An 18,063-nucleotide genomic window follows, 5' to 3' on the forward strand; every position below is an offset into this window, starting at 1 on the left:
CATTATACTTAAAACTAGTATTCTAAGAAGGGTCCCATAGGCCTCACCAGACTGTCACAATCCATTACACAAAAAATGTTAAGAATCCCAGAGCCAACCCAAACCTCTCCTTTTACAGATAAGGAAACAGAGTTCTAGTAAGTAGAAGTGATCTGTTCATCTCTTCTTAGAAATGTAATCCAGACAAGAACTCAAATCTCTTAATATTTCCTCCCCACCAAACCCCACTCGGGGCTGTTTCCACCCCCACCTTAAAGACATTGTTGTTCTAAGCCAGTCCTGTCACATTCTGGCTCTGATCTTACTCACCCAGTGGCTGCTGCCATCACACAACCCCCCTCCTCAGGCAAGGCCTCTTCGCAGCATCCATCTGCATCATGGCTCATCCCGAAGCTATGGCCGATCTCATGGGCCATAGTGGCTGCTGCACCAATGGGCAACTCTGAATGGTCCTGGGCAGGGTAGAAAGAGTCAGCCTGGACTCTTGTGAAAGATCACCATCTCCCTCTTCCATTGATCAACCCACCTACTACAATCCTACGGTTGACAGAAAGGGACAGAAATGGGAGTGTGGTGGGATGGAAAGAGGGGATAATTCTTTTATAGCAAGCAGCAAGATTATACTGGAAGGAATTCTCCAGGAAATGAAGTATCCTAGCACAGGGTCATCAGGTTACCGAAAATGAGGCTGATTGGTCCCAACCAGAGTTCTAAGGTTGGTGGGAAGCTAAGATCAATGATGAGCTGGGATGGTGGGGGAGGGGGGAGGGTTCAGAAGGTTTAGGGTCATAGGTTCCTGGGGAAACAGAGGAGCCAAGCAAGGATGACGAGCTCACCGCACTGACTCCCCCAGAGTTCTCAGCACTACACATCCCCTCCAAGGGCGCCATGCCAATGGTGGTACCCTGAAAAGTTCGGCCCCTGCTCAAAACAGACAGAAGAAGGAAAAGGCAGAGGATTAAAACCAGTCCCTTCTACATCTCAGTCTTCCTGGTCAGAGGCCAAGAGAAACCTACGTGAGAAGCTGGGCTGTGTCATGGGGCCTCCGGGCCCGAAGCCCCCGGCGCCACTGCAGGAAGGCCCAGAGAGTGGTATTGGCATCTTCTGTGACGCGACTCTGGTCTCGTTCTGTCCACACTTCTAGGCCAGTCAGTGCTACTTTGATGTTGAGGGACCTGTAAAACTGGATGGGATGGGCCAAAGGAAAAAGGGAAATGATGAAGGGGATAAACAAGCAGTATGAATCCCTGGAAAGATGCCCAATTCCCCAGCTTTGGGGAAGACCCACTTGGAACTAGCACCCTTCCAGGGTCCAGCACTCCCACCCCCTTCCAGCTGGCCAAGACCATTACCATCAGCACCTTCCGTCCCCTCACTCCACTCCACCCAGTCGGGGATCTCCTATTCATCTCCTTAGGGATCCAGATCCTTCCTCCTATTCTCTCCACCCAAGGAGTTGGGTTCAGTAGGGCCATCTTCCCCTTTTACCTTGTCCACATAGTTGGCGATCTCAAGGAGTCGCTGCTTGGTACGACCTAGATCCCTCTGCTGCCTCAGGTACTAGCAGACATGGAGGAGGACATTCAGAGGCAGGGAGAAGAAGTCAGATGCCCCAAAACAGCTCCCTGCTCCAGGCCTGCCCCTAGACTTGCCCAAGTGTCACCCATCCCACCCACTCACCAAAGCATGGTCTGCCACAATGAATAGCTCCAGGTACTTCAGGGCCCGCTGGGGGTCTCCACGTCTCACCTGAGGAGGGGAAGGGAGTTGGAGGAGAGCCTTAGTGGAGAGGAGGAGTGTGAGGGGGAAAAGATAGGGAGGAACCATGAAGGGGGGGTGGAGTGCAACTTAAAGAAGAGACTCTAGGAGAGAGTGGGCCAATATGGGGTAGAACCCAATAAAGGTGGGAGGGGCCTGATCAGGAGGTGGGGGCCTGAACAGTATGGAATTTAGAGAGGGTGGGGTGGGAATTCAGCTAGCTGCCCTCACCCTGGGTCCCCGATTTTGGCGGAGGAAGCGTGCCAGTCCTAAAGTCCCGGGTAGCCCGTGCCCACAGGTCCCATCATGGCTGGGTAGCTGCTCCGTCCGGAAGAGAAGGTGAGGGCCAGGTGGTCCAGATTCTGGAGTCCGTGGAGGTTGGATGTAGTAGCTGCTATTGGCACTGAGGACTATCAGCCCGCTGGAGGGGGGGATGGGGCCATCGAGGATGTGAGAGTTCCTTCCTTCTACACTGATCCCCCTGCCAAGACTACCCCCAGCCCAGGTGCACCCTTTTACCTGATCCCGGAGCAGGAGCTTAGGGCCACCCAGGAGTCCGGGTATCCCTGAATGTGGCCATGGTAGTAGCAGTGGTCCTGATCAGGGGTAGAGGGTTGGTTAGCCTCAGCCTCTGGCCCAGCCTCAGTCCCTCTTAGTTACAAATCTCCTTAGTTGGGGGTCCCTGAAGCAATGAGGGGAATGCTCCTCACTCAGATGGGGGATATGGTCTCTCTCACAGTCAGGATTAAGGATCTCTCCTGAAAACTCCCCCCAACTGCTTAGAGAAGATTCCATAACTTCCAGGCCCTTTCCTTCCCACTACCAACCCAGGGACCTGGTCTTACCGTATGGTTGGGAGCTAAGGTCACCGGCTTCCCATCTGGACCATAGTGGGTTTCTGTGTAACCCTGAGCCAATAGCCAACTAAGGAAAAGAGGATAAGGAGAGGAGAGATAGTTGACTTAGCATCACCTACTCCAGGAAGCCTGCCTCCCCTATTTCTTCCATCCTAACTGATGTCTCCAGATACATTCTCACATTTTCTGGTATATGCTTGTAACAATTCATTCATTTATTTAGTTAGTTATTTTTTAGGGTTTTTTTGCAAGGCAATGGGGTTAAGTGACTTGCCCAAGGCCACACAGCTAGGTAATTATTAAGTGTCTGAGGCCAGATTTGAACTCAGGTCCCCTGACTCCAGGGCTGATGCTCTATCCACTGTACCACCTAGCTGCCCTGTGATAATTTATTTTTATTGAAGAGGGACTAAGTTCCACTTTCCCCAATCTGGCTTCCTTCTTAGGTCCACCAGTACCAGTGGGCCACTACTCACAACTCCCAGACTTCACAATCCTTCCCAGACTCACCGGTTTCTCTTCAAGGAGAGGAGAAGTTCCTTGCCTTCAGCCCTCACTGACAACAGGGCCTCATCTGGTTTTCTGTTCTGGGTGAGGGAAAGACAAAAGAGAGTGAGGCTGGGGTAGGAATGGGTAGACAGACACATCCATCCTCTCCACTATTTATGTTGTATGATTCTGGACATTCACTTGAACTATGGGAACTTTTCTCATCTTTTCCTACCCAGAGGTGGGGTATGCTTGGTTGAAGTAGGGGTAGGGGAATAACCTGTATGGAACACCCAAACATATGACCCACAGTATTATCTCTGCTCCAAGCATCTCTTTCCTGCTGTCCCATCCATCTAGCGTGGGACAGGAAAGGAGGGGTGGCCCTTTGTTGAATAGAGGAGGGTTATGTGTGCATGGGGGGGGGGGGGGCGGGTTGTTGATCTGTTGAGACAGGCTGTTCAGGAGGTTGGGAGCCAGATGTTCCAGATGCCTCCTTTCTGCCCTTCTCACTCTGAGTCTGACTGTAACTGTTCTATCTCCCACTGTCTCCCCCTGGTTCTTCTCTCTCTGTTCTGCTCTTCCCTTTTCCAGCCTGCCCCCAAATCCCATTTTTGGCAGAGTTCCTTGGGCAAGCTATTCCTCTTTTCTTTCCGTAGCTCATATGGCTCCTCCCCCCCCCCCTCCCTTCCCCACTATTAAGTAAACAAAATTTACTCCAGGACCTCTGAAAGGGAAACTCAGCTTTCTTTGCCTGGTCCACTGGGTCACTCTGGTCAGTCTCCTGTCTCTCTCCCTCCCCTCTCTTCTTTATGTCTCTCCCATGAATGTCTTTCTCACACCTTTGAAATGTGGGGGAAAGAAAGAGGTGGGGGCAAAGAAGTGAAAGAGAGACAGACAGGTAAATAGAGAAAGACAGAGAGACCAAGGGGGGAGGGAGGGAGATATTGACTGTGTTCTCCAGAAAAATATCAAAGAAGGCATGAGGCTATCTATGAGAAGTACTGAGTAAGTGATGCAGCAAAAAGGACAAAAGGATTGAAGTCCTTTGGGGGTGGAAGGGGTTGATCTTGATTTGTGATTTTGCTGGTGTAGGAAGGCCCTGCTATCAATGCTGATGGAAAAAGTGTTCTGTAACTTGGACCTAGAGAGCTGTCTGGCACTGTGAGATTGGCTTGCCAAGGTTAACATGGCCAATGTGTCAGAGCTGAGTCTTGAACACCCATCTTCCTGATTCTCAGGCTGGCTCCTTATCCACTTTGCCAAGTTGCTTTTCCTGTGGCTGAGTCTTAAGACTTTAAAAAGTCAGCTTCCAAAATGGGGGCTAGAGAAGGCTTAGCCAGACATCGTTCTGTGGAAAAAGATGTGAGGGCTTTAAAGGAATGTAAGTTTAATGAGTCAATACTGCTCTACACATACACACACACACACACACACACAGAACTAATGTAATTCTGAGCAGCATAAAGAGGGGAAGACCTTAAAGAAAAAGGTGATGGTCCTACTGATCTCTGCCCTCCTCATAACACATTCAGAGCACTTTGTTCAGTCTTGGGCACCATGGTTTTTAGAAAAGTCTGGCAAACTCGGGAGCTTCCTTGGATGGCAAGGGTCCTAGCCAAGTCAAAGCAAGAACTATCCAAGAAACCTGAGTCACTTAACTTGAAGAAGACTTCAAAGTGGGGGAAAGGGGTGGAGAAGGGGTGAGCATTATGAACAAGAATCTGCAAGATACTTCATGGAGAAGAGTGATGGGAATTTAGACTTGTGCTTGGTTCCCCAAGCCAAACTGGGGGCAGGAGGTGGAAGCACCCTAGAGGCAGCTGCAAGGAAGACTAACAACACTAACTACCCCAGAGTGAAATGAACTTCCTGGGGTCCTAGGGAATGCCCCACCGCAGGAATCAGGGCTGCTGGATGTCTAGAAGAGAAACATTCATCCATCCATGATGTTCTGGGAGAGATTTTTTTCAGACTGATTCATTGTTTTCTCTCTATTTTTTTAAACTATTCCCGCCCCCCCCCCATTTCTAACTGTATATAGAGCTTTCCCTTCCTCTTTCCCTCTGCTTAGCTGTCTGTCTCCCTCTGCCTGTCTCCTCTTTCTGTCCTCTCTCCTGGCTTTTACTTTGTTTTCTTGTCTATCCTCTGTCTGTGGTTCTCACCATTTTGTCTTTCCCTCTGATGGATCCTCCCATCTTCAGTTCCTATTGCTGCTTTTCTCTCTTTCCTCCCGAGTCTAACTTCATTCCCTTCTGCCATAGCTCCCTGTCAGTGGGCTTGGATCTCAGAACCAGAGGGTAGAGGAAGGTCTCTCCTTTGGCTAGGAGGGGGACCAGAATATTATCCCCTTTCCTGGCTGTGGGACCCTGGGAAAGTCATTTGAGTCCTATAATTCTAAATTTCACCATGACATCAGGGACTGGAATGTTTATTGTAGCTATTTCATGGCATCATACACTACCCCCCATCCCCCATGCTGCTTAGGCAGGGTGGGAGAGGGCAGAAGGCCTTTGTCTCTGGTGAGTTCCCGTGAAAGCTCTCAGAACTAGATCCTGGGTCCTCCTCTCTCAGCTGAGGGTGCTGAAGGAAAGGACAGGACAGTTTCAAGTCCAGCCCCCTTTTCCCCACCCCCTCATCCCTTCCCAATGCCCAGAGGATGAGGTCACCAGCCTGGTTAAGGCTTTTTTGGGAAACCTGTACCCTGGAGTAAGGGGGAGAGAGGAAAGTCCAAAAATGGTGTCACCCCTCATTCCTACCCACTCACTCTCTTCTCCCTCTGCCACTCTGCAAGTCTCTGCCTCTTCCCTTAGGTGTATTATGGTCTGTCTGTCCTTATTTCTCTTTTTTTTGTCTCTGGTATCTCTCATCTTGACTCATTCTCTCCTGGTATGTCTCTGTTTCATGTTTCATCATTGCCATCTGCACTTTCTCTGGGATGATCACACCTGCCTCTGTCAGTCTGGTCACTCCTCAGTCCTTCATGGTCCCATTCTGGGCAGCCCTGGACAAATTCTTTCTCTAGGACACAGATCCATATCTGTTCTGTCCTGCCCTGCCATCCCCTGGGGGTGGGCATGTTCCTGAGGGGTGACCTCTCCTCTCCTCTTTGTCCCCTTTCCCTTTCTCTGACCAATTTCAAATCTCTGTCTCCCCTTTTCCCCTGTTTCTTCCTTTTCACTTTGCACTATCTGGTCTTCTCTCTCCTCTCCTCTGACTCCTTCCCTATCTCCACCTCTAAATTTAGAAAGGAATTGATTTTCACAGATTAAATTTTATCAACAGGCAGAGTATGCTAGGGACCAAGAACAATCTCCCATTTTATTATCTGACTGAACCCAGCCATCTTTGGCTAATTTTGCCAGGTATGTGGTTCTGACATTTGCATTCAAGGGCCACTGACAGAGAGATCAGTCACATCCCCCAAGACTGTGAAGTCCCCTCTGGAGGAAGCTGAATTAGAGAGGGGACAGGGAAGGGAATAAGCATCCATCTAGAGTCCACTATATGGCATCAGCATGCTAAGCACTTTATAAATATCATCTAATTGGGTCCTCTTAACAGCCCTAAGGGCTAGGTTCTGCAATCATCCTCATTTTACAATTGATAAACCTGAACACTACCTGGCTTTCCCATCTCAACCCCCTAAGCTAGGAAGGGAGAGTTCTAGAGATCTACCAGAGTCACAGAAAATCAAAGTTGGAAGGGACCTTAGGGGCCATTTAATTCAACCCTATCTTTGAAACTGAGGCCTAGGGAGAAGAAAGATCACTCAGCTGGAAAGGGTTTATCCAAGATCAGCTGGTAGAAGGGTTAAGACTATGATAATAATAAAGAGTATTTAATTAGTGCTCTTAAATTTGTAAAAAAAAAACCACTTTATAAATATTGTTTCTTGTGATCCTCACAACACTGGGAGGTAGGTAGGATTATTAGCTCTACTTTGCAGATGAAGAAAGTGAGGTAGACAGAAGTTAAGTGACTTGCCCAGGGTCACACTTATGTGTCTGAGATTGCATTTGAACTTCAGCACTCTATCTACCTAATTGCCTAAGGGTGGTAGAGATACAGGTTACTATATTAGAGCCTAGGGAGTGATATGGATCTAGGTTACCATATTGGATCCTGGGGAGTGGTATAAATCCAGGTTACCATATCAGATCCTCTGGAGAAGGGAATGTTTAACTCTCTAGAGACTCTGAGTTTTCCCCATGATGGGGGGAGGAGCCCAGGTAAGCACTATAATCAAAAGAAATGGAGAACTGAAGGCAGGGGATCACAATGGCTAGGGGTGGGGAGGAAGTTTGTTTGGGAGTCCAAGTTCTCGTCTCTTTCAGGGAGGCCTTGCACTCTAAGCCTGGTCCCTAAAAAGAGAGGACAAGAAATTTGTCTTGACTATTTGTCTCCTCTTTTCCCTCTGAATTGATTGTCCGATTCACTTCTTCTCTGGTCAAAAACAGTAGGAAGGAAATGCTGCCTGGTCATAAGAGGGTAGATCTATGCCAAGGAATCTCAAGGAGATCTAGGTTTGGGTTCCTAACTTTGTGTGTGACTTGTGGTAAAGTTTCCCTCTGGGCCTCAGTTTTATCCTTTGTCAAATACAAGGATTGGGCCAGATGGATTCCAAGATCCAGTCTGGTTGTGATAACCCATGAAGCTGTTCTCTTTAGACTTGGAGCCTCTGTACAGAATAAGGAGGAAGGTAGAAATCTGGTCCCTGTAAGCGGGGTAGGCGTTAATGTTGACAGACAAGCTGAGAAGGGAGGTCCCCGGGGATGGAAGGGTTGTGGGAACTGGCTGGGATGTGTGTGAAGAGATTCTCCCTGCAATGGAAGGAGGGCGGGACAATATTGGGGGCACAGAACAGGGGGCAAGGGGAGGGAGTTTGGGGGGAGCTAGGGTAGAATTCCTGGGAGTTTTGTTTGAGAGACTAAACATTCTCCTGCCCTAGAGGGGTATGTTAGGGGGTGGGGGGAGCAGCAGCAGCCAGGGTCAGGGCTGGGCCGAGTTCCTGGAAGGGAAAGGAGGGGTGGTGGGTGGGGGAACCTGATCTGACTGGGGGTTGGGGGGTGCTGGGAATGACTTCCATGTGTGTGCAGCGGTGGCCCAGGATAATGAGATCCACATGTTTCTGGTTTGCTTGAATCCCCGCCCTTCTTGGCCCAAGCTTCCCTACTACACAGCCTATAGAGATGGAAGGGTCTGTGGCTCAGTTTCCCACTAGGAATTCTGCTCTGAGGTGGGGACAGATGGACTCTGAGCCAAACATCCCCAAGGAGAGAAGAGTAACCCTAAAGAAGGGAGATTACAATGCAGATGGACACACACACACAGACATACATACACATCTCTTTTTTCTGGGATGGTACATGGTCTGGAGACCAAGGAGACACAAAATGAGAGAAAGTCCTGGGTAGTCAGATGGAAAACCTCAAGAAAAATGAATCAGAAGGGGAAACAGAAGAAGAGGATGAGGAAAGCTAAGAGAAGAGGAAGTTTAGAAGCTTCCTAGGATACTACGAGAGATTAAGAAGAGAAAATGAGAGAGAAAGAGATGAGAGAGACAACAGAGGGACTTTCCCTCTTTTCTGGTCATCACAACATGTTGGCCCTGAGGAACATAGAATTCTGGGAGTGGTGTGGAGACAGGGAGTTTTCAGGACTACATACAACAGCTGGGACCCAACAAGAATGAAGGAAAGGATGGTTATGGGCAGAGTGCCCACTGAGGGTGAGAGATGCCAGCTGTTGCCCTCTTGAGCCCCAAGAAATGTGGGCAGAAGTCATTCCAACCAGTTCCCTGCCTCCAATATGGCTCCTTCCAGGGGGGGGGGGGCCTGCTGTGGCACTGACCGTCTCTTCTGTGGTGATCTCCCGACGGCTCCGGCTGCCCAGCACCCAGTGGGGGGTGACTGGCTCTCCAAAGGGAGGTCCTGGGAGGGGGATACAGAGCAAAGGGTGAGGGGAGATTCCTGAGAGATGACTAGGGCTGTGGTAAAAGTATAAAGGTCCATCTTGCAGCAAGAAGGATTAAGGTTTGATGCCAAGAAAGATTTCTCTACTGGAAGGTGACTGGGGGGAGATGGAGAAGGGAGAGGTCCAGAAAGAAAGGGAGTGTTGTATCCTTTGTGTGTGTGTGTGTGTGTGTGTGTGTGTGTCTGTGTCTGTGTGTGTGTGTGTGTGATAAAAATAGGAAGAAGGTATAGGAAGAGAAACAAAGGCATGGAGAGAGAAAGAGGAAACTGAGAGAAATTAAGAAAAAGGGGGAGAAAATACCATCATAATTACCTATTGCCAGATTCTGCACACATGGACTTAATGCATGTTTACTTGAATGAATAAAAGAATGAATGAATGGAATTTGGGGAAAAGGAAAACTTTGGGATAGAATTGTCCCCCCCACCCTCACCCCTACACCCCATGACTCTGAAGGATGGATCTGAAGGAAGAAGCTTAGGGTTGCTTGGTGGATGGGAGAGGGAATGGGAAGGAAATAAGGACTAACAAACATTTTTAGTCCCAATCTCTTCCTCAAGAGAAAAGTGATCAACATTCCTGACTCCAAGTCTTGACCTGATAGAAGGACAGAGATGTGGAAAGACTGTGAGGGAGGCAGAAACATTGAATGAGAGAAAAACAAATAGAGACACTTCAGGAAACATATAAAGAAATTCAGTTCCAGAAACAAGGGGACACTAAAGGAGAAGGAGCCAATGAGAGAGTGAGAGACAGAGAAAAAAGAGCAACAGAGATACTAGGAGACAAAGATATACTTACAGAGAAACAGTACCAGAAATGAGGGGGAACATGAGAGAGAGAGAGAGAGAGAGAGAGAGAGAGAGAGAGAGAGAGAGGCAGGCAGAGTCAGAGGTAGAGACACAGACACAGACACACAGAGATATGCAGAAATAAATACAGAGAGGTAGAGAGAGAAATAGAGACAATTTGAAAGAGATAGAAATGTTGGAAAAGACACAGAACCAGATAGGGACATCCCTGAAGGGGTATGGGATTAGGAATGGAGGGCCCAAAGGACAGGAAAGTCTAGCATTCCTGACTGTGGATTTAGGCCATCCCCTTGCCACTACACCACATTGCCCTTCCTCAGTCCCACACAAGCCCTCCTCCACCCTACACCAAGTCTACCCCTCCTCCCAAGGGGAAGCAGCTGCTGCTCCAGATGTGAGTGGAGGAAGGGTCTATATAGCGCTTAATTCCCTTTTGTGCTCTCACTTCCCCTCCCCAAGTTGTTTATAGCCTAGGAGTCCATGTCATGATCTGAGAGAAAGAGGGGCTCAGGCCCAGACTCTCCCTCAATTGGGATATGGGGGGTGTGAAGAGAAGGAAGCTAAGAGGGCTCTTGGTGAGTCACAGGAGAAAGGAAGTTACTCACTAGACCAAAATGCCTGGAATCTTCACCCTTTTTGGTTTAGCCTCTATAACCCCCACCACTAAACCTCTATCCATCTGAGTTCTCCCACTGATCCACAGAGTCATGATGCCTGGCTGGAAGTCCAGTATCCAGTCTGAGACAAAGCAAGTGGAATAGGGGAGGAAAACAGATGGGTGTGGTAGAAAGACTCCCAAATTTGTGTCTGCTGCAGTATTTGACACTGTAGACCACTTTCTATTCTTGGATACCCTCTTCTTTCTGGGTTTCCATAACACTGCCCTCTCTTGGTTCTCCTACATGTCTGACCACTAATCTTTAGTCTGCTTTGTTGGCTCACCATCCAGATCATAATTCCTTATCTTGGGGATGCCCTGAGACTCTGAGCCCTCTCCTCTCTGAACTTGGCGGCCCCATCAGCAAGCACAATTTCAAATGATCATCTTTAGGCAGATGATAATCATGGCTACATATCCAGTCCCATTCTCTCTCTCTCTCTCTCTTGAACTCTTTTCATCATCCTACCAGATATTCTGAACTGAATGTCCTAAAGGGATCTCCAACTCATTATAGCCTAAGCACTCACTGTCGAGGCAGAAAAACATGCTTATGCTAGTGTCTCCTGAGTCTCCATGAATCTGTCCCTTGTCCCTCTAGGCACCCAGAAATGAGACATCTTCCATAATATCCCCGAACCTACCAAATCAAGACTCAAGGACAGGGGTCCTATAGTGGAAGTAGGAGCAGACATACCCAACTGATCAGGAAAGTGACCTGGTGAATAAAACTTTGGGGATGCTGAACTGCATGCAAGGTCTAGAAATACATAGTAGAATCAAATCTGGTATATTAGACCCAAAAAGTGGCCTCCAGGAAGAATGGCATCCTAGCCCCTAAATGGTGATGACAGAATGCTAGAAATGTAGCATTTCTACCTCTCTGTATTTGTTTCTGCATTTCTCCCAGGATTACACTTCCCAGGTCCCAGTCACTTAGAGGGACTGACTTTCTTGAGGACTGGGGCCATCCTGGGAGGCTTTTTAGGAGTAGGTCCAAAAAAGGGTCAGGGAAAATGATTTATCAGCCCTTAGTGGTTTGTTCAACCTTCTTCCCGGCTCAACTCTTTCACCTAGATGGCAACATACATCTAGGAATCTCTGGGAAAGTCTCTTACCTCCAGAAAGACTTCCCTTATTGGAAGGGTTATTTCCCTCCCTCATATCCAAGTAAGGTATTTGCCTCTTTATTTTTCTCTAAGTTGCTCCCTAGTTCTCTAGATCACAAACATCACACTTCAAAATCCAGGGAAGAAGGAGAGATGCCCCACCCACCTTGGGCATGTGGAGTTGATTCAAACCAGGCTTCTTGGGCAAAATAAACTCAGAGGTTGCCTCAGCTTATCTCCTCACATCAACGGCCTCATTCTCACACAGGAAACTCATAAAACTCCTGGGGCCCAGTCCAAGGCTCTGTGGCTGCTCCCTTCCCCCATAACCTCATCTCCTTAAAGGAGGAATTCAGAGCAGTGCTCTGCCTGAAGCCCCTCCCTCCCTCCATCCCCAACTTCTCCCAGCTCTCAGGATGCAAAGCTTCAGAAAAGGAAATGGGGGGGGGGTGCTGTAGGAATTGGTTGCTTCAAAGCTGAACAAAACTCAGGTTTCCCAAACCCACCTTCTCCTCAACTAAACTCTGTAACCCCCAACCATTTCACTGGACCCTGATCCCTTCACTGAACCCCATCTTCTAGCATTAAACCTTAATGGCCCTAGGGATGCCCTGCCCTCATTTTGCCTCATCTTCTCTTTGAGTCTGCATCTTGTAAAACCCTAATCCCCTTACAAAACCCTTATCCTTCCAATCTCTCACTGATCCCTTATACTCTCACATAGATTCCTATGCCCCTCACTGACCCTTTGTTTCTACCCCAAAGGAAGTTATGTGATGGGCAGGTGAATGGTGGAGGTGGAAGGATAGTGTATTACTCCATAGCCTTCTTCAGGTCTTTTTTTACTTAGACTTTTATAACTTCCTAACTGATCTGCTATATCTATTTTCCCCCTTCTCCAAAATATAGTGAATGAATTGGATTAATTGGACCCATTTACACCCTAGCTCAAAAACCTCCAGTGGCTCCTCACTGCCTACCAAAAAAAAAAAAAGCAAAAAACCCTCCTCACCCTTTGGTTCAAGGATCTCAACAATGGGACTCCTCTCTGACTTTCTAGTCTTAATGAACACAGCTTTCCTTTTATGTGTCATTCTATATTTCAAACAAAGGAAACCACCCTCCTCCACTTTGTTGTCTTATCCTCTTATTTCAGTGCTTCTGCATCACCGCCCCACCCCCACACTGTAATGGACTTCCCCCCTCACCCCAAGTCCTGAATCTTTATCTGTCCAAATCTTTCATTTCCCCCCAAGACTCTGCTCCCAACTCCTCCATGAAGGCAGCTCCAGGAATCCTCAGTGGGGTCTGAACAGTATATGTGTGTGTGTGTGTGTGTGTGTGTGTGTGTGTGTGTGTGTGTGTGTGTGTTTTAGGGGGTAAAGAAGGCGGAAAGTTAATTACACCCCTCACATGTCTCTTCAAAAACAAGCAATTGTTGATTCTATTATGCACCAGTCACTGTGCTAGACATGGGAAAAACAAAAATGAAGCCATCCTGATCAACACCCCACACACACTTTGTCCCTATCATCTTCAACATCGGATTATGCTAATTGGTATCTAACTCATATTGCCCTTATATGGGTGTATATTCCTTGAAGGCAGAGACTGTTTTTGGTTTTGGATTCCAGACCATGAGCCCATGACCTTGTATGTGATCCAGGAATAAGACTTCACCAGTCTAAAGAACTCAATCCATGCAGTTCAACATGTTCTCTGAATTATAGTGGTGGCGAGTTTCCTGGAGCACAGAGTGGTTAAGCAATCTGCCCCAGGTCACAGAGCCAACATGCATTTAAGGTGACTTAGAGTTCAATTTCTTAGCTATTATGTTTTCCACAATTACAAATTGGTCAGTTTTGAATTGGTAAAGACCTCCCATCTCAGAGATGTTAGATACAGGAGTTTATAGATAGGCACAAGGAGAAGGAGAATAAAAAGAAAAAGAAGGAAGAAGAAAGGAGAAGGAATCAGAAGATGGAAAGATTTTTGTTTGAGGACTAGAAGACTTGATTGGGATGAGGGGAAGGTCTGATGTTCCCCATCCAGTCTGAGATAAGTAAAGGATGAAGCAGGAGAGAGGTTAGAGATTGGGAAGAAATCAATTCAATTCAGCAAACAATTGAGCCCCAAAGATGGGAATATAAATAATGAAAAAGGTGTAGCTCCCCTTCTTTAAAAAGTTCCAATCCACAAGCTTTTATTAAAAGCTTACTATGGGGGGGGGGTGGCTAGGGGGTGCAATGGTTTTTTTTTGCAAGGCAAATGGGGTTAAGTGGCTTGACCAAGGTCACACAGCTAGACAATTATTATTAAGAGTCTGAGGCTGGATTTGAACTCAGGTACTCCTGACTCCAAGGCCGGTGCTCTATCCACTGCACTGCCTAGCAAAAACTTTAAAATAAAAAAGCTTTCTATGACTGTACAAAGCACTGGGTGAGGCCCTAGGTGCTGCTACACAAAAGCAAAGCAGTTGCTGTCTTCCAAGGAGCTGCCATTCTAACCAGGGAGACAATTCAAACAAAACAATCTTATTTAGAAAGTATACAAAATTATTACAAGAGAATTGTAGGGGAGTGGAGAGAGGCTGCTAGGAGCTTCCAATCTGATGGGGAGTTTGAGGAGAGGAGAAGAGTTATATGACAGAGACCAAGGATGATTCCAAGTAGAATGTGAGCAGGAAAGAGGAGAGATACCGAGAATTGCTAGCAGAAAAGCCAAGCATACTGAAGGAAGGAGTCACAGTAGAATCAAGGAAGGTTGACTGAGACAGAAAAGAAGAGAAAGAAATAGACTACAGGGACCTGGAGGTCTGATTCTATCATTCCATTCATTGAGCTCCTCCTCCGTGCAGGAATCTGAGCTCCCACTCCGGTCCTAAAGGCATTCTTATTTTGATTATAATCTGTGTTCTGTTCAAGAGGGATCCCTAGTACCTCTGCTAAGACTGCCCCCAGTAAGAAGGATTCAGGAAGCCCCCATCAAGGAATCATATGAGTCCTCAAGATCATGCTGCTGCCTGGCAGGGAAAAAAGTCCATTCCACCTTTAACTCACTATGGAACCTGTGATCTTTTCCCTCCAAGTCTCAGTTTTCCCTCTTTGTAAAATGGGTATAATAAAGTCTGTCTTCCCTCCCTCTTTAAAGGGTTATGAAGATCATGAGAGAACAGATGGAAAAGATGTGAGTGATCATCATCATCATTATTATTACCTTCATTATCATCTAACTCAGACTCAACACAATTGAAGAATATGAAATGCATGGTGGATTAAAAAGAGCCCTAGACTGGAAGGAGGGAGAAACATGGATTCCAGTACTAGTTCTGCCTCTACAAATGAGTTCTGTAACCTTGGGCAGGAGCAGCTAGATGGCACAGTAGATAGAGTGGTAGGTCTGGAAACTCACCTTGGTGAGTTCAAATCTGGGCTCAGACCATTACTAGCTGTGTGACCCTGGGCAAGTCACCTAACCCTGTTTGCCTTGGTTTCTTCATTTGTAAAAGGAGCTGGAGAAGGAAATGGCAAATCACTTCAGAATCTCTGCCAAGAAACCAATGGGATCATGAAATGACTTATCAGCCTTGGAAAAGTTTCTTGCTTCTTGATCTCAATCTCTTCTTTTAAAATGAAGGAGTTGCATTTGAATGGGGGTTCTTAATCTGGATAGATATCAGTCACTCATTAAACAATCATTAAGCACTAACTAATGGGCCAAGCACCACATAAGTGCTGGGACTACAAAAAGAGGCAGGACCTCAAGGAGTCCCTACCATGAACTTGGATGTGATTTTTATAGTTTTAATAATGCCAATAATAGTTAATGATAATAATATAAGTTCATGATTAATAATTTGGTTCCTTTATAATGCTTCAAATTTTATTTTATGCACTTAACATTATTCTGAAAAAGAGTCCATAGGCTTCAGGTTATATTAAATAATGAGCTTTTAGGTTAGAAGATTGCTCAGCACTGACATTCTGTGATCAATTATTCCATGTAGAGATGGACCTTTTGACCACACTCACTATTCAGATTCATTTTCCAGTAATAAAGAACTGACAGACCAAGATTTCACAGGTGACACAAGCCTGAAGAACCCCAGAGACATCACTACACATTTCCCAACCACAACAGTATTAGTTTTACACTTCTACCCCTTCCCTGCCGGTCTGCAATCCATTTGGGGGGGAAGGGGTGGAGCAAAAGGGAGGTGTGGGTAAGAGATACTTAGATGGGATGGTCTGATCCCTACTCCCAAAGGCCTTTTCACCTCCAATGTCCACATCTGGCAGGAAGAGTGTGTCCCTCCCCTGATCCCCAGGGACTTGAACTGAGCAGAGAAAAAAGAAAACATATACAGAGAACCCCAGAGAGAAGGGGATACTCAAAGAGAGGAAGAAACAACAAAACTAAATACAAATCCTAGAGGCCCAGGGGCAGAGAGACATGAGCCCCAGCTCAGGAGAAAAGACTAGCAAAATGAACGGGGGTTGGGGAAGTGAGAACATAGGACAACTAAAGCCATCCAGTCACCAGAATCCCAATCCTGTGGGTCCTGTTCCCACTCAAAGCAACTCAAACTTCCCTCTAAAAACCAAAGCCCAGAGAAAAAGAGAATGCAGTAACTTCCCTTCAGTGTTTTTCTGTCAGGCTCCAGAAAGCCTAGGGGGGAGGAGGAGTGTTGGAGATGTGGGAACTGTCTAAAATCGACCCTCTGAGCAATGACTTCATTCGATTCTCCTTGGGAAGTGACAGGAGGGAGGGAGGGAAGCCAGGAGAGGAAGGGGCATCCCCAGATCATTCCCAGGCTCCACCAAAGGCCCTTGGGGCTCTCAGTCCTAACCCCTGACCCTCTCTCCCTCCCCCATCCGGTTGAAGGAGGATGGAAATGAAGCTCCAGGAATGGGGGAGGGGCTGACATAGGGAAGACCCCCCAGGCCTGGACTTTCATCACCAACCTCCTCACTAGTCTCTAGACCTCCATCTGTATATGACCAGAATCATCTTCTGAATACGCAAAACTCTAATAAGGTAAATAGAATTATACACAGGACTTGTAATTTGTCCAAGACCATACAAAAGAGTAAGAGGCAGGGCTGAGATTTGTACCCATGGCCTCTGACTCCAAATCAAGCCCATTTGACATCATACCCATACTACTACTGGCTCATATAGGTTTGGGAACTTAAAAGCACCTTAGTGTTCATTTGCTCCAATCTCCTTTTACTGAAAACAGACCTCAGTCCCAGAGAAGGGAGTGATTCACCCAAAATCACACAGGTGGATTTACTAGCTGATTTAGATCTGGAAATGACCTCAGGAGTCATCCAGTTCAACTCCCTCATTTTTAGACAACAGATAACTGAGGTCCAAAGGTCAGACAGGTAGTAAGCTTCTGAGGAAGCCAGGTGTTTTTTTTTTTATTTTTATTTTTTTGCAAGGCAGTGGGGTTAAGTGTCTTGCCCAATGTCACACAGCTAGGTAATTATTAAGTGTCTGAGGCCAGATTTGAACTCAGGTACTCCTGACTTCAGGGCCGGTGCTCTATCCACTACACCACCTAGCCGCCCCAAAGCCAGGTGTTCTTAATACATATGCAAAGAAGTTCCCATGATGCCATGCTGACTCTGAACTCCACAGAGCCCAGCTCTGCTATGGAGTTTAAGAGAAGAGAAGACTTGTCCTTGACCTTGAGTAAAGGCACAGCAAGGTTGAGAAGACAAGACACCACAAAGAGGACTGAAAATGCAAGGGATTTCCACTAAGCAAATGACCACTTAAGACTACATAGAGCTCTCTCTCATCCAATCTCACTGCTTCAATGATCGCCTTCATATAAGAAATAAAAATGAACGCTGCTACATGTGGAGCATTGTCCTAGGCGCTGTACACATTTGGGATGTGACACTTGTAAGACTGGGGAGTTGTAGACCAGTGGTACCCAACCCAAATAGAAATTGTAATTGTTAAACATCAAGGAAGACTCCCACTTGCCCATATTGACTTAGAAAGCTTCATATTAATATTCTATTGCATTTTTATTTATTTTGTTAAATGTTTCTCAATTACGGTTTAATTTAGTTCCTACTTAGGAGTATTGGAAGCATATTTGACATGTCTCTTGTAGCTATCTCCCAAACTTATATTTTAGGCTCTTGAGCTTTCTTACTAGCTCTAGTTCTCAATATCCAATTGGCTGCTGGTTATCTCTAATTGAATAGTAGACTCTTTACACTCAAGAGATTCCAAACTGAACCCATCATCATCTCTCTTAGATCTGCCCCTCCCTGAAACTTCTCTATTTTTGTAGAGAACACTAACATCCTCTTAGTTACTCAGCCTCAACCATTCAAAGTCATAATTGACTCTTCCCTTCCTTCCGCATCAGCTTTCACTTC

General features: G+C 46.7%; 1 protein-coding gene across 2 annotated transcripts in view; it reads right to left on the bottom strand.

The window, feature by feature from the left end:
- ADAM33 (ADAM metallopeptidase domain 33) overlaps nucleotides 1–18,063 on the bottom strand; it is a 35,597-nt gene that overhangs the window by 9,683 nt on the left and 7,851 nt on the right. For both annotated transcript variants that reach the window (XM_074229996.1, XM_074229995.1), the window contains exons 2-11: nucleotides 8,958–9,037; nucleotides 3,126–3,202; nucleotides 2,604–2,682; nucleotides 2,278–2,354; nucleotides 1,990–2,179; nucleotides 1,681–1,749; nucleotides 1,489–1,560; nucleotides 1,017–1,183; nucleotides 837–921; nucleotides 310–452 (exon numbers count right to left, since the gene is read on the bottom strand). In XM_074229996.1, coding sequence (XP_074086097.1) covers nucleotides 310–452; nucleotides 837–921; nucleotides 1,017–1,183; nucleotides 1,489–1,560; nucleotides 1,681–1,749; nucleotides 1,990–2,179; nucleotides 2,278–2,354; nucleotides 2,604–2,682; nucleotides 3,126–3,202; nucleotides 8,958–9,037 — 1,039 coding nt within the window. The remainder of the gene's footprint in view (nucleotides 1–309; nucleotides 453–836; nucleotides 922–1,016; nucleotides 1,184–1,488; nucleotides 1,561–1,680; nucleotides 1,750–1,989; nucleotides 2,180–2,277; nucleotides 2,355–2,603; nucleotides 2,683–3,125; nucleotides 3,203–8,957; nucleotides 9,038–18,063) is intronic.

Source organism: Macrotis lagotis, chromosome 3 (assembly GCF_037893015.1).
Source record: "Macrotis lagotis isolate mMagLag1 chromosome 3, bilby.v1.9.chrom.fasta, whole genome shotgun sequence".
Lineage (NCBI taxonomy): Eukaryota > Metazoa > Chordata > Mammalia > Peramelemorphia > Peramelidae > Macrotis > Macrotis lagotis.